The sequence below is a fragment of the Grampus griseus genome (genome assembly GCF_964374135.1).
Source record: "Grampus griseus genome assembly, chromosome: 5".
Classification (NCBI taxonomy): domain Eukaryota; kingdom Metazoa; phylum Chordata; class Mammalia; order Artiodactyla; family Delphinidae; genus Grampus; species Grampus griseus.
In genome coordinates, this window is record NC_138998.1 from 140,159,000 (window position 1) to 140,174,930 (window position 15,931).

A 15,931-nucleotide genomic window follows, 5' to 3' on the forward strand; every position below is an offset into this window, starting at 1 on the left:
AGGCCGCCTGGCAGCTCTCACGGCTCGCAGGCCCGCCTCCCGCTCTGAACCCAGGAACTGCCAGGCCTCGGGCTTCTATACAAGACAACAGAGTTGTCTGCATCTTCCTCAGACTTACCCCTGAGCCACGTGCTGGCGGAGCGAAGGGGGTGGGGAATCACCTCCCCAAGATAGCTTCCAGGGCTCTGCGGTTTGAGCTCAGGTCTCCACGGGGGCTTCCGCTCTCCTCGTGGCCCTGCTGCCCGGCGGGCCTGGTTCCAGCCCCGGCCTTAAGCCCCCGGCGCTTTCGAGCCACCTGGAGGTCAGGCTGCGCTCCAGGGGGATCTGGGTCAGGGTGTAACTGTTGCATCGGCGGATGAGTCTGCTGGGCTCGTGGGAGCTGCTTCTGTAAAGATCACAAGAAGCGAAACTGAAACCCACGAAACCGGCCTCTGAGCGCTCAGTGGCGGGGTTTTCTCTGCACAAAACTGGACTCATGCCTCATCTTGACTTGAAGTCCAGCCAAGTCCGGGCTTCGCTGGTGCCCGGAGCCTGGCTCGGGGACCCCGCCTGCAGCTCTCGGGAAGCCTGGTAGCCACCCCTCGAGGGTAACCTCACCCCGTCGAGGCACCCAGTCTCCCCCGCTGGCAGAGGCAACTCTGTTAAGAGCCACCTGCTCTCCTGGGCGGGGATGGGACGGGCAGCGACCCGTAGAGCTGGACCTGGGCTGAAGGATGGATTTCTAGAGCTGTGGGAAGACTGCTTCCCGACCCCCGGCTCCTCCCAGCCTGAAATACAGCTCGAGTACTGATTGCTTAAGGGTTTATTTTTATTTGTTTATTTTTTACTGGAGTAGAGTTGAGGTACAATGGTGTGTTCCTGTCAGGTGTACAGCAAAGTGAGTCAGTTATACGTATACATATACCCACTCTTTTATTAGATTCTTTTCCCATACAGGTCATTGCAGAGAATCGAGTAGAGTTCCCTGTGCTGTACAGTAGGTCCTCACTGGTTATCTATTTTATATACAGTAGTGTGTATATGTCAATGCCAATCTCCCAACTTATCCCTCCCCTCTTTCCCCCCAGTAACCGTAAGATTGTTTCCTACGTCTGTGACTCTATTTCTGTTTTGTAAATAAGTTCGAGTTCAGAGGCCGAGAAAGGACTGTGGCAGGGAAGGGTTTGGGGGGATTTACAGGGTTGGGGGCTCACTGAGCCTTCCTTGCCCAGGTCAGAAGGGTCAGGGCTTCCCAGGGGCACGGGGCTTTGGGGTCTCTCACAATCATCTCCCAGACTCGCGGGGGAGGTATTTACAGCCGTCCTATCTGTGTCTTGGAAAGTTCATGTTATACTAACTGGACACCTCCTGGCTCAGTTACTTTTCTGTTTCTTTCTTGAGACACTAAATAGGAGGGGATGTTGGCTTGTCAGAGGGAAGAGAAAGCACCTTATGAACAAAGAATAAACAAGAGGGGAATATATTCACACCTGTGGGTGCTAATACCTCCACAGGAATCCCAACGTTCCCTAACCTCTGCCCCCAGATCAGCCAGCCAGCGCTGGAGGTGGGCAAGGGCGGGCTTTTGGTTTGTCGCTTTGGCCCAGAGAGGAGCTGCAGGGAGGGCTCTGTGCAGGGAACCCCACCGCCAGCCCCGGGTGCTGGATGCCGAGGGCTTCACTGACGCCCTGCTCCACCCCTTGTCGTTCGCTGCAAGGACTCTGGTCAGCAGGAAGTTGCCACCATGGCGCTCTGCTTGAGCAGTCTCTGGCCGTTTTCTCACCCGCTCGTGTCCTGTCTCTTCCCCGCCCACAGACTGGGACGAGTGCGCAGACAGCCTGCAGCACGACTGCTCGCCGGCCGCCCAGTGCATCAACCTTGAGGGCTCGTACACCTGCCGGTGCCGGACGGCCAGGGATGCCCACCCCTCCAGACCGGGCCGGGCCTGTGATGGTGCGCCCTGTCCCCAAGCCCCCAGCTCTGGGCTGAGCCCCCTCCCTGAGGACCTGGGGTGGAGCAGGGCTGGCTCTCCTCAAGCAGGGTGGGCACGGTGCCTGGGGCCCACCATACTGTTAGGGGCCCATGAGAATGATTTAATTGCTTTTAATATCAAAAGAAAAAAAGAATCTAATAACAGTAAATATCAATTACGAATCTAGTCTTTATACCAGTGCAGTTTTAAAGTATGATTTTAAATTATTTTTATGAATGAAAGGGTCAGAGAAAGTCATGATGAAACCCCTGGGGGCAGGGGTCCCTCCCTGGGTGGACTGGACCCCAAGATGGTGTAGGAGCCCCGGTGAGCATGGAGAAGGCCTTGATGTGGGGTCTCTGAGCCCCATTCTTGGCGTGTCTCTGCCCCAACGTTTCTGGGGGCAAGTTCTGATCAGTTTGTTAGGGCCACCTGGCGTGCTGAGTTCAGAAGCCGGAGGAGGTCGCATACAGACTTAAAATGCTGTGATCGACTAGCAATGTCTGCTCTGGACACAGGGTGGGCAGCATAGGTGCTCAGCTACCTGTTTGCCATCCCTGCAAAGGCTTTCTGGCTGGAGGAAGCAAGAGAATGGTTCCCTGGGAGAAAGCCTCTAGTCCTTAACTACTGTGTATAGTGTCCCACTTCCTAAGACCCACACAGCTTCTCTTCTCCCATCCTTTTTCTTATACCTGTGTCGCCCAGCGAGCTGATAAGAGTGACCAGAACCTAGCCCCACACTGAGCACACATTTGGGGGAAATTATCCCCATTTCCAAAGGCCCGCGGCTCCACGGTCCATCTGAGGCCAGCAAGAGCCAAGCCTCGCACTTATGTCCTGGTTCTGCAGCCTCCCAGGTGGACCCCCTAATCTCAGGGTCACGGCATCCTCACTGATCAAATGGAGAGGCTCCAGGGCCTTCCGAGAGAGCTCTTGGGAGACCACAAACAAGGGCCGTGGCAAACATTCTTAACCACCCATGGGGATAGCCTGTGCCCCCTCTTAAAGTCACCTGAGGGGGGGGCTCTTGACCAGAGTAGACCAGACGCCCCGTCTGAGAGAGGATGTGTCTCGGCAGGTGACGTGGTGAGCCCCACCGGTGGTGCACCATCTCCGGTGACAGGCGAAACAGCCCCAGGTCCCAGCACAGAAACAACAGCCCTCGGCCTGGAGACCCCCGCCTTGTCCCCCAGCCCTGGATACCCGCGGCGCACCACTGCAGCAGGCCAGGCCTGGACCCCAGGGCTCCCGCCCAGGACAGGGGTCAGCAGCGTGCTCGGTCATGGCAGGAACAGCACTGGGCCAGCCGTGGAGGGGGAGCCCAGCGTGGCCCCAGGCCTGGGCACCAGCCAGTGGGCGGCCAGCAGGGTGGCTGGCACCTTCTCCTCCCGGGCTCCGGGGCCCACCCACAGCTCCCCTCTTGGGGCCATGGACAGCCTACCAGCCTCCCCAGGATGGCTGGCCCCAAACTCCACCACGGAGCCGCTCTTCCGGCCCGCTCCTACCCAGGGCCCCATGGACCACGTTGAGTGGCACGCCAGCCTCCCCACGAGGGACACGCAGCCAGTACCTCTGGACCCCGCGTGGCCACAAAACTCAGACCCTGGACCCTCCGGCTCCCCAGACCTGCCCTCGGCCACCACACCTGCATCTCTGAAGACCCCAGCCTGCGGTGAGTGGCAGGAAGGGTGCGTCCCAGGGCCATGGGGAGCTGCTGGTGTGTGAACTCCCTTCAGCAAAGGCTCACGCAGTCGTCCATTCCAGGGCAGTCCAGTAGCACTGGGTGAGACCAACCCAGTGCCGTGCAGCTCTGTCCCCTGGCGGTCGGCTTCCGGTCTAGTAAGGGTGAGAACTTGGTCTCCCCGCTTTCCCTCCAGCCCGGTCCTCCCCCTTCCTAAGCCTCCCGATTGCCAATAGCTGGAGCAGGAAGCTGGGCATGTGTTGCATTAAGTGCACTGAGCACGGGGCGCATCCCCCCTGCGGGGTTGGGCCCCCAACCTTTCTGTACCTCCCCAGAAGTTCTGCATCCCCAAGCCTGCTGCAGCTCCCCCAGCAGCTCTGTACCCTCCCAGCCATACTGACCCCCGGCAGTTCCACATTACCCATTACTTGTAGAGGCTTGAGCCATCACCAAGACCCCTGGGTGATACCCCAGGAGACAGGCAGCCACTCTGTGCAGGGCACGGGCCTGGCCTGCGCCTCCCGAGGAGGGAGGTGGCCTTGGCATCCCCGTGTGAGCTCACGGAGCTGGCCTGGCCCTGGATTGCATCCAGCTGTTGAAAGCAGCTCCGTTGATGCATTTCCTCTGCTGCACAGGGCTAGATCCGAAACTAAACTCTTCAGCCCACATACATCACCCAAGTCCCCTGTAGGAATGGTCTGTAACCAGCAAGGCCCACCAGGCTGATTTTTGGGGAGTCCGCCCAGGGCTCGAGGGGGGCAGCCGCTCTGGAGGAGCTGCCCAGAACCTGCTCAAGAAAACTTTGTTTCCAGAGGTCCCGGGACCTCAGGGGTGGGCACAGAGCAAACCTAAGGGGCAGGGGTGCCGTCCCTGGGAGCCCAGGGCTCAGGGGCTGTCCAGGGACTCTGCATCCACATGTGTAGGTGGAAGCTGGGGGACTTGACTCCCCTGGGCTGGCCTCCCCTGAGGACTCTCATGTCCCCGTGGCGGGGGGAGGGGGTTCGGTTCTCCTTCCTGTCTCCTGGGAACGTTGGACTGATTTTAATCAGGGAACTTATATTCCACTTCTCAGCTCCCACGCCCATCGGAAGGGTCACCGTCTCCAATGTGACCAGCACGGGCTTTCACGTGGCATGGGTGGCGGATCTCACCCTGCGCCCCACTTTCCAGCTCACCCTGGTTTCTGCGCGGACCCCCACTGTGCACCTGGAGAGCCAGAATGCAAGCCTGACACTGTCTGGCCTAGAGCCTGGTGTTTTGTACCTGGTGGAGATCGTGGCCAAAGCATGTGGAAAAGAAAGTTCCAGAGCCCACCTGAAAGTGAGGACAGGTAACAGGCTTCAGAGACGCGTTTGCCACTGGTTCTTAAAGGGATGAGAAAAGGCATGAAAAGGATTTTTGGTGGCTTAAGGTTTAAAATAGCTGCATGAACTTGCGGATGCTGGGATTCCGTTTTCCTCTCAGTGTAGGAATGTCTGGCTCACTTCAGACTCAGCTGGTGTTCAAAGGCCACACAGGAGGGGGCTTATTTCAGGGACAGGTGGTAGACAAAGAGGCTGCTTTGCAAAGCGCTCCAGACTCTGCAGAGGCTGCAGACGCTCGCCCATCTGGGTCCTCGTGGGTACGTGGCAGGGAAATGGGTGCAGTGCTGGTCTACCCATTTGCTGTGACCATCCTCACTCCTAACAGACCTGGACTTGGCTTTCAGGAAGGATGCTGATGGACAGATCTGTGAGTGCCCCCCTCCCCGCCCACTGAGCCTGGGACCCGCAGAGTAAAAGGGAGGGGAGTAGAATTGAGCAAGTGAAACGTAAGGTGGAGCTGAGCCTTGTCGATAGTTATATATTCAGATAAAACTCCCTTTTTCTTGGGCTTCCCTGGTGGCGCAGTGGTTGAGAGTCCGCCTGCAGATGCAGGGGACACGGGTTCGTGCCCCGGTCCGGGAAGATCCCACATGCCGCGGAACGGCTGGGCCCGTGAGCCATGGCCGCTGAGCCTGTGCGTCCGGAGCCTGTGCTCCGCAACGGGAGAGGCCACAGCAGTGAGAGGCCCGCGTACCGCAAAAAAAAAAAAAATTCCTCTTTTCTCCTCATTAGCATTTGTCATCCACATATCTTCTTGAATGTCCAGCTTACCTGAACAGCCAAGGGCAGACCTGATGTTGCAGATTAGTCCTCAAATCTTGGGCAACTGTCTAAGAGTTGATAACAGTGGTCTTCGAGATGGGGTGCACGTCCCTTGGGAGACGCCTAAGGTGACCCATTGGGGGATGCCTAAGTCATAAACGTTTAGAACTTCTTTTTATATGCTTGAAAATACGAATTAGCTGTGAACTGGGAAACTAGAGAGGAGATGTGGGTGAGGAAGGCGAGTGCAAGTTCACGGCCAGCTGGAGAAGTGGAGGTCGCTGCTGGCCGGACGGTCAGGCAGGGCGGCCCCGGAGCAGAGCTGGTGCTGGGCTGTCGCGTACATCTGCCATCTGGAGGTCTCACCCGTGCTTGGAGGGAGGAGTGGCCCGCGCGTCTGTGTGACCCCGGCCTGAGATGGGTCCACCTCTGCTCTCACCTGTGCACCTTCGTGCTCCTGATGGCTTTTAGGTCAGGCCACACCCTCCAGTTGTCGCCATCCTCTCCACAGGCAGGCAGGAGAGAGACGCAGGGGCTCAGCTGGTTCCGCGGCCCCCGGCAGGGTCTCCCTCTGCACCCAGCCTCTGTCCCGTCGTCCTCTGGAGCTGGAGGCTGTGTCTGTGCGTACCAGGTGCTGTTCCTTCTCTACAGAGTGCAAATCAGCCTCAGTTCGATGTTCTTCCTGGCCAACGTAAAAATACTCTTATTAAGATAAGATGATACTCTGCTACCTGATACCCCTGCAAACGTGTTTATTCTCCATCCTGCAGTGGCCCAGAAGCTCAGTGGAAAAGTCAGGATAGTGAACGTCAAGTACTTAGAATCCTTCCGCAACGCAAGCAGCAAGGAGTACCAGGCCTTCCTGGAGCTGTTCTTTCGGATGGTAAGTTGGTGGCATCGGTCCTTGTTTTCTTTTGGGATGTGAAGGAGGGAGGTGGTAGCATCTTAGTGGCAGCCAAACGGGACCCAGACCTGCAGGTGCCACAGACTTCTCGCTTCTGAAGGAAGCTGGGACTTCCAGCTCTGGTGTGGTGCCTTTGTGTCCTGGATCTGCCATTAAACAGACACATCAGCAGGTGGGAGACATGCCTTTTCCTCTGCTGCATCCTTACGTCACGTTGTTTCCTGTTCAGTAAAACTTCTTTATTGATGCGGGACCCTGTAGAGCAGAAAACCTCCCCCGGCCTTAAAAAGAAAAAAATTTAAAAATTGAGATCTATTTCACATACCGCAAAACTCACGCTTTGAAAGTGCACGATTCAGTGGTTTAGACTGTATTTGCAGAATTGTGCAACCGTCACCACCAGCTAATTCCAGAAGGTTTTCGTCCTCTCAGAAAGAAACCCGTTAGCTCATCATCAGCCCTTCTCTCTGCCCCTGGAACCAGATGTGTGCTTCCCGTCTCTGTGGATTTGCCTGTTCTGGGTATTTCATAGAGGTGGCATCATACAATATGTGATTTCTGGGTCTGGCTTATTTCACTGAGTATAATGTCCTCAAGGTTCATCCGTGTTGTACCAACATCAGAACTTCATTCCTTCTTATGGCTGGATAGTATTCCACTGTATGGACAGACCACATTCTCTTTCTCCATGATCCATTGATGAACACTTGGGTTACTTCCACTTTTGGGCTATTGTGAATAATGCCACTATGATCCGACCTTAAAAAAATTCCTTTTCCTACTCTCCCTTGCAGTGCCCTCCGCCAACCCACTGGCATTCTTTGGGATGGTATATTATTACAATTTAGTCAGAGGAGCAATCTCCATATTCTTTTTGCTGGTGGTTAGATTACCCTTTGATGGATAGAGAATGCACTTGTCATGATCTTGTTTGCATAGAGGACGTCTCATACAGTTTAGCTTTTCCTTGTTCTGGGGGTTTAAGACACAGACTAGAGAGAGCTCGGCAGCGCCACCTATTGGTGGAGTCACAACACGGTGGCGCCTTAACAATGCCGGTGGCCGCGCCGTTTGGTGATTCCGTTCAATCCCATCAGCGTTCCCGATAAAAGTCATGCTGCCTCCAGGAACTGTCATACTGGGACTCCTCTAGATCTGGGGTCCTGCTTTATTTATTTATTCTGAGGTCCCCAGCTTCTGGCCCAGTGTGTGGATTCAAGAGCTGTTGATGATTTCATTCATATGTATATCAAATCTTCCTTAGGTTAAATGATAGTTACACACCATATTAAACAACAATCACTGAAATCAGTTCACATAGCTCTGGTGGTCACATGAGGCAGCTTCACTGCTACCCCAAGTTCCTTGATTAATCTTTCCTTTTTAAAACTTTTCATCTTTTGCCTATTTAGGGGGACAGTTTTTGTCTGTCTGGAGTTTCAGGATAGCAAATAATTATGCAATTTAACACCTACGTAGGACATTAGGACACATTTTGGGAGGTTGTGGGTTAATGTGTCACTTTATTGTTTGTCAGTTCCTAGCAAGGGGCCTGGAACTCCTCTTTGAGACTGGCTTGAGATGCAGATAAAAGTGATTTTAATCCAAGACTCTGGCAGATCCCTCTCTGGAAATCCCAGAGAGAAAGAGAGACAGAGAGAGAGAAGACCAACTCTTCCAATGAAAAAGATGGCAGCCATGTGACTGCAGGCGGCTCTGGGGTCTCCGGGGCATCTGCACCCTCTGATGGGTAACAGCAGACTTGCTCACACTGGCTGTCCCAAGGCTGGGAATCCACGAGCCTGTCCCTTGAACCTCATGCAGTTCGGATGCAGACCAGGTTTTCTCTGTGAGGGCAAACCGCGGAGGTGGGCTCTTCCATAGTACTTTTGCATTATACGCACAATTTAAGGCTCATTACAAGATTGGGTACCTTTCTGGGCATTTTGGCCATGATGGGCTAGAATGGAATAATATGGTGTGTGATGTAGGATTCTGTCCAGATTGATGGAATAATGAACAAGGCTTTTAGAGGCAGGAACTACCTGTCTCACTAGGATGCCCACGGGGAAGCAGTTTTCGGAAAGGCAGCAGGAAGAAAGGAAGGGGAAATGTTCCGCAGTATGAAGACCACAAGCACTGTCGCGGAAAAAGTGGAATCGGAGAGGTGGTGTCCCTCCCTAGGACCAGTTGCTCAGCCCTGTCCTCCGGGGCTCTGAGCTAAGAGCAGCAGATGCTAAATGCCGCTGTGAGCCCCCTACCAAGTTACAAGCCCCATAGGGTGGGGCTTTGGCACTTAGCCCCACGTTGACCGGCTGGCTCTGGTTGGGGGACAGGGCTCCGTGTCTCGGGCCCCCCCGGCATTCGTGCTGGGCCTGGGGACTGGGCAGAACTCACCTGCGGCCTTGACATCTTTCCCAAGGCCAGCGCTGCTGCTGGCTGCGATCCCCAGAGGAGAGGATGAGGACCCCGTTTCCTCTCTCGGCACGCGGTTCTTCTCACCAGACCTGTTTCTCTAAAGGTGCGGAATTCCTTGCCAGCCTCCATGCTTCAGCACCTGGACACAGGTGGGGTGCAGGTGGAAGTGACCCGCATCTCCAGCGGCAGCGTCGTGGTGGAGTTCAACTTGCTGGTCATCGCAGACGTGGATGTCCGGGAGGTGTCTGCCACGTTCCTGGCCGCCTTTCAGAACGCCTCTCTGCTGGAGGTGGTCGGAGGTGACCCCTTCATAGTGGGTAGGCAGAGGCTGGACCCCGGTGGAGGCTTGCTCTGCAAGGGAGAGGCAGTGAAATCCTAGCCACTGGCTTTGTTTCTGAAAGATGCGCCTCCTCTTGACGGCTTCCCTGCATTAGATTAAAATGCGAAACAGATAGGACCCTCATCTCTGTTATTGCTCCTATGGTTTTTTTTTTTTTAAAAAGGTTTAAGGGTTGAAAAATCTTCGGGGGAACCTGCAAAGATTCCCGGGGATGCCGCATCCTTTCTGCAGGCTGCATCCTGCCCCTCCCTCCTTTGCTGCTCTTCCATGGGCTGAGGGCAGACAGGTCCCTCTCTGCTGGCAGATTTCCTCCCAAGCACAGTTTCCAAGGAAACTGTGGAAAATCCTAGGAAAAATAATTGAAAAGAAAAGCCGGGAGAAAAGGCTATTTAGAGTCTCTTCTCATATTGTATTAGTCAGCTGGAGTTGTAACAAAATACCATGGATGGAAACAACAGACATTTATTTTCTCACAGTTCTAGAGGCTGGGAGTCCAAAGACCAAGGTGCCGGCTGATTTTGGTGAGGGCCCGCTCCTGACGTGTAGGCGGCCACCCTCCTGCTGTGTCCTCACCTGGCCTTTCCTCTGTGTGTGTAGAGGGGGAGCGCTCTGCTGTCTCTTTTTATAAGGACATCAGTCCTGTCGGATCAGGGCCCGTCCCTAACGACCTCAGTTAACCTTAATTATCTCCTAAAGGGTCCACCTGCAAATGCAGTCACACTTGGGGTCAAGGCCTCAACACACAGATGTTGAGGATACACAGTTCAGACCCTAGCACATAGCATGCCTGAGAATAAACGATAAAAGGCTTATAGTTATATGTATGGATGAAATCAAAGACAGTATAGATGAATATTTTTCTGATCTTTGGAATGAGAAGGGTTAAGCCTGCAGAGGAAAAGCCTGGACTATTTGACTCTATAAAAAGTTAAAGCTCTCATGTCAAACAAAACAGTCACCATTGTAAAGCAAGCAGTGAACCAAAAAGTAATTTCAACAATCTGATGAAGAATTATATCCTAAATAAAGAGCGATCACACACATTGGTGATAAAATACTAAGAACCCAATAGACACAGGCACAAAAGACCCAAATAGATCATATGTGAAAGATGACTCCCACGCGACTAACAAAGATGGAAGGATCAAAGGCATTCCCATTAAAATGAGTTACTCTTTTCGCCCATCTACAAGGAATTTTTTTTTTTAAAGATAATCCTGATAGCGAAGCAGCCCCTGCACACAGCGCTGGGAGAACAGGATTTGCTCACACTTCCTGGTATTTGTCAAGAGCTGTAAAAATGTTTCATCCACTTTGTTTTTGGGGTTTTTTTTACTTTGTGTTTTTGTTTTTTTAATTGTTAGTGGAGTACAGTTGATGTACAATGTTGCGTTAGTTTCTGCTGTACAGCAAAGTGAATCAGTTATACATATACACCTATCCACTCTTTTTTAGATTCTTTTCCCATATCGTCATTACAGAGTATTGAGTAGAGTTCCCTGTGCTATACAGTAGGTCCTTATTAGTTATCTATTTTATATATAGTAGTGTGTATATGTCAATCCCAATCTCCCAATTTATCCCTTCCTCACACCCTGGGAAACCACACGTTTGTTTTTTACGTCTGTGACTCTATTTCTGTTTTGTAAATAAGTTCACTTGTACCAATTTTTTAGATTCCACCGATAAGCTCTATCATATGATATTTGTCTTTCTTCCTTAATGTTTTATCCTGCTCATTGCATGTAGCCCCTGTATCACAGCACTTACAGGACTCCATCCTAAGGAAGCAGAACTCAGTGTGGACTATAGTTTACACGTAAAGACATTCATCTCAGTGCTACCTTAAAAGCAGAAGGTCGGAAATAACCCACAGTCCCGTAATAGGGAAGCTAGTAAGTCAATTTTGGTAATCCATGCCGTGGACTGTCAGGCAATTATTAAAAATGAGGTTTGCTGAGATAGAAAATATTCCTGACCCAAGGAAATGGGATGGAAGCTGGACTCACATTTGTGTATAAAACGTGACCTTAGCTGCATTGCAGTCTGCCTTTCGAAAGGCTGGAAGGAATACACCAACGTGCAAACACTTACGTCTGGGAGGTGGCCTCAAGGGGGCATTTTATTTTCTTTGCTAAGCTGTCCTGGTTTTTATCCATTTTCTGCAGTAAAGCCGCATTATGGTTCATAAGGTAAGTAACTGAGCTTAGAGGTGAAAGCAAGTGTGTGCCGGGGTCCCTCTGCCTGATACCAGGGTCCAGGTGGGGCCCATTGGTCTCCTGGTCTCCAGGCAGCTGAGGGGATGCTGAGCTGCCTTCACCCTCCCCCCCTCCCATCCGCCCCCATCATCCTCCTTCCAGAACAGCCCCTGCAGACTTCCTGCCGCCCGCCTCTCACCCCCATACCCGGCAGAAAATCGGGGTACCACCCTGTCTCCCGAACCCTGCAGAACTGGCCATCTTTGCTATCATTTGATAATTTTAACCTTGGTTCCCGAGATGCAGGCTGCCTGTAAACAGTGGGCAGAGCCGCGATTCTCAGGCCTCCTGTGAGGGTTTCCTGTCTTGTCTCCTAAACGCTCCAGATTACGACGAGTGCGACAGCGGGGAGGATGACTGCGCCCCGGGCTCCTCCTGCCGCAACAGCCTGGGGTCCTTCACCTGCAGCTGCGAGGGAGGCACCCCCGACCTCCCCGTGGAATATTCTGGAAGACCCTGCGAAGGTAATAGTCTCAGGATCCCTTGTCTGGAATACTCTCAGGTAGTCTGTTCTTTGAAGGACGTTCATCCCCAAAGTGCGTCTTTTCTAAACGAGATTGGCATATTTCTATGTCTTGGGCAAGTTTCCGTGTGTACGAACACGTGCAAGCATGCATATGTGCCCACGTGCATGTGTGTGCACGTGTGCAATGCCTGTGTGCACCATGCATGTGTGTGCACGTGTGTGTACACGTGTGCACCTGCCTGTGCCGCCCCATCCTTCCACATCCCTCCAGACTTCTGGGTGGTGCCTCATCTCCAAGTGCTTCTTCTGATGCCCTGGATGAGAAAATATACACATCAACCCAGGTGCGTCCTCTCAGATGCTAAAAGATGATCTTGCAAAACATACAGCCTGTGTGACAAATGACACATGACATGGAAGCGTTTCTACTCAGACCCACTGTCCACGCAGCACTTTTCCCATTAAATGGGGCCTTCGTGGATTCACTGTTGACTCTGAGATGGCCCCTGCCATCCGGGGATCTGCGATCAAGCAGAGGAGACATGTTTGTAGGAGTGAACACAGTGTCTGAAGGAATATGGAATATGCTGTACTTGAGGCAGAAGCAGGAGGCCCCGAGGAGACTAAGTTGTTTCAGTCCCTTGAGTGTGGTCAGGGAAGGCTTCCTGGAAGAGGTGTCTTTGAGCTAGTCTTAAAGGATGGCTCCGACGGCACCAGCGGAGGGGGCTGCGGTGGGGCAGGGTGCAGTGGGTGGGTGCAACAGTAAGAACAGAGCTGTTGAAGGCGGGCATGGTCCAGGCACGCAGCGTGGGCTGGCTGCAGCGTGATGCCTACAGGAGGTGGGTGGGAGAGAGGGGGAGTACCCCGCCCAGCGAGGCCGGGTAAGGCCAGTCGAGAAGGCTGTGAAGGCCATGAGCAAGGGTTTGGACTGCATCCTGGGGCCGGGGAGCCAGGTGAGCAGCACCTTGAGATGAGAGGGCAGGTGCCGGGGCGGCAGGCAGCAGAGCCGGGCCATAGAGGAGGCTCAGGGAGGGCTGAGGTGTGTCCTGGGTCTGCCCTCCGAGGATGGTGGATGCTCTTACAGAGGCTCGTGTTCTTCTAGAGGTCGAAACCCAGCATGCTTTAGGGAAGCAGGAAGCTGGAGTAGGAACAAGGGACGCAAGGATCCAGAGAGCGAACTTCATTAACCCACTTTAGAGATAAGACTCAGGGGCCCCCAGGAGTGATGGCTGATCCCAAGCCCATGGGTTCAGCACATGCCCAGTGTCAGCCTGGGAGAGTCTGGGAGGGCAGGGGACCCCTCAGTTCCCCAGCCACGGGGGCCACGGTGAACCAGGGCAGGCCCAGCTGCCTGGGCTGGCAGGAACGTACGACACGCATGTGTGTGGCTCTGCTGGCATGTGCAACCCCGGGGGTGCGCTGCTGCAGGGTGCGGAGTGGTCCGTCTGCTGTCTGTCCCTTGCCCCGCCCCTGCCTTGTACCACGTCGCTGGCCAGGCTCACATGGCTGTCCCGAAGCACAGACCCACCCTATGCCTTTGTCTCCTCGTGTCTTGCAGGCGACTCTCCTGGCAACACACCCCAGGCCACCGGCCCAGAGCAGCCCCCTACCCCAGCAGGACCTGGGGCTGCCTCAGTGCAGGGTGCCCGCCCATCCCCCCAGGGCCTGTCCCCGCGGCTGAACCTGACCGGGGCCGTCAGGGTGCTCTGTGAGATCGAGAAGGTGGCCATCGCCATCCAGAAGCGCTTCCTGCAGCAGGAGTCCATCCCTGAATCCTCCCTGTACCTGGGACACCCGTCCTGCAATGTCAGCGACCACAACAGCACGCACGTGATCCTGGTGGCCGCGTGGGGCGAGTGCGGAACCGTCATGCAGAGTGTGAGGCCGGGCTCAGACCCACCATGGGGCGCGGGGAGGGGGCTCCGGGAGTCTGGATCTCGATCCGGGGAGGGTCCATGTGTGGTCTGGGGGGCCAGGAAGACCCTGCACCCCGAGGCCTCCGACTGTAAGTGCAGGAGGACCCAGCCAAGGGTTAGAATAGGACCAAGCTCTCACTGGGGACCAGGCTGCACCCTGGTGCAGGGATTCTGGTGGAAAGTCAGGGTTTACAAAAGCCTCCCAGTGATTCTGATGCACAGGCGGGATGGAGAGCCAGTGGGGGAGGAGAAAGGGCAGGAAAGCCGGGAGCCTGTGCGTGAACGTGTGTGCCTGTGTACACGTGTGCACGCATATGAAAACATGTTCGTGTGCACGTGCGTAGGTGAGTGAGCGTGTGTGTGTGCATGCATGCACGGGTGCATGTGTATAAGAACGTGTCCGTGTGCATGTATGTCGGCGAACGTGTGTGTGTCTGTGCGTGTGGGAGTGTGTTTGTGCAGAATGTGTGAATGGTTGTGTGTGCCGGTGCATTGGTGGGGACGCCTCCCCCACGTGCTGGGGGTCCCGGGCCATGTCAGCATCTCTAGTTTGCAGCGTTCGTCAGGTGGTGGGCTGATGGCTCCAGGTCCTGTGTCTTCAAATGCTGCCTCTAGGCCACAGTGACACTCCTGCACCCCTCACCCCCGATCCTTCCCGCTCCCCACGCTTGGCCCCTGCTCTCAAGGCCATGCCAGGCAGACACAGCACCTTCCATGGGTTCAGCCAGTGCTGGGCACGGGGGAAGCGGGAGCAGCATCGGGCGGTGTTGTCCTTGGAGAGACGTGAGGTCCTGGCACAGGAGGTACCATAACCCAGTAGAGCAGGGTGGGGCTGGGCTTCCTGGGCCCCGGGGGTGGGGGGAGGGGCCTTCTGGAAGGAGGCTGAAGTGGTCCCAAGGGGTGCACCAAGACCCCAGGGGTCAAGTGCAGATAGCTGGATGAGGGAGGCCAGAAATGGGGGAGGATTTACAAGGTGGAGGGTGTCTGAGTGGCTCTGGCCAGCGGGACGGCTGGGCCCTGGGTGGGACGGCGGCCCAAAGGGGAAGGGTCTCCTGTGGGAGGTGGGCTGGGGGAGGGTCTCAGCAGGGGCCCGGCCGTGGCACTGTGGGGAAGGTGGTTCCCAGGGACGCTGTGCTGCTGGGCTGGGCGGGGGTGGGGCTGAGGGTCTTCGGCCTTGCTTCCTAGCACAGGGGTGGAGAGGGAACCGGGCCTTGAGAACCCCAGGGACCTGCTGGCTGGGTATCTAGCCCCCTCATCACCCCCAGGTCAGGTATTGTCATCCACGTTTCACCAGTGGGACCTGGAGGCTCACCAAGGTCTATGGGGCCGGTGGTCAAGGTCAAGGTCTCCTGGCCTCCGAGAACCAGCCCTGAGGCCTCTGCGACTCTGCCTCTCCAGGGGCCTCGACGGCACGGGGTGGGCAAGGGACCATCACCCTCAGAGGCTCTGGTTGGAGCCCTGGGTGAGCTCCCTCGTGGGGCAGGTAAGCCCAGGCACTGGATGGGCTAGGCTTGCTGATGACCCCAGGTCAAGGGCACAGGGAGGCGACATCACGGGCTGAAAGGCTCAGAGCTGGTGTGGGCTTCAGTAGGAAGAGCCCTGGGGAGGGGAGGCAGGGGAGACACAGTGGGAGACTTCTCGCAGAGGAGACCCGGGAAGGGCAGGCAGGGGACACGGGGCATGGGGGCAAAGGCAGCTCCAAGGTACCAGCCTGCCTGGAGGCCAGACCCAGGGCGAGGGCTGGCCAGGCAGCTGGAAGACCACGCGCACCTGTGGGCCCGGCTGGCCACCCTCAGGCGTGATTCCACCTTCCCCTTGACGGGAGTGGGGTGGCCCTCAGACCCACACACAGGGCCGCTGGTTGACGGACC

The 15,931-nt window shown here is 55.3% G+C and overlaps 1 protein-coding gene across 1 annotated transcript in view; it reads left to right on the forward strand.

Moving 5' to 3' along the window:
* The window catches only part of UMODL1 (uromodulin like 1), a gene marked incomplete at both ends in the record, with an annotated part of 61,021 nt that overhangs the window by 30,669 nt on the left and 14,421 nt on the right, over positions 1-15,931 (forward strand). Inside the window, 7 exons of the mRNA XM_082655360.1 lie at positions 1,795-1,932; positions 3,030-3,623; positions 4,705-4,962; positions 6,529-6,641; positions 9,184-9,397; positions 12,005-12,142; positions 13,703-14,022. Of these exons, the coding sequence (XP_082511486.1) occupies positions 1,795-1,932; positions 3,030-3,623; positions 4,705-4,962; positions 6,529-6,641; positions 9,184-9,397; positions 12,005-12,142; positions 13,703-14,022 (1,775 nt within the window). The remainder of the gene's footprint in view (positions 1-1,794; positions 1,933-3,029; positions 3,624-4,704; positions 4,963-6,528; positions 6,642-9,183; positions 9,398-12,004; positions 12,143-13,702; positions 14,023-15,931) is intronic.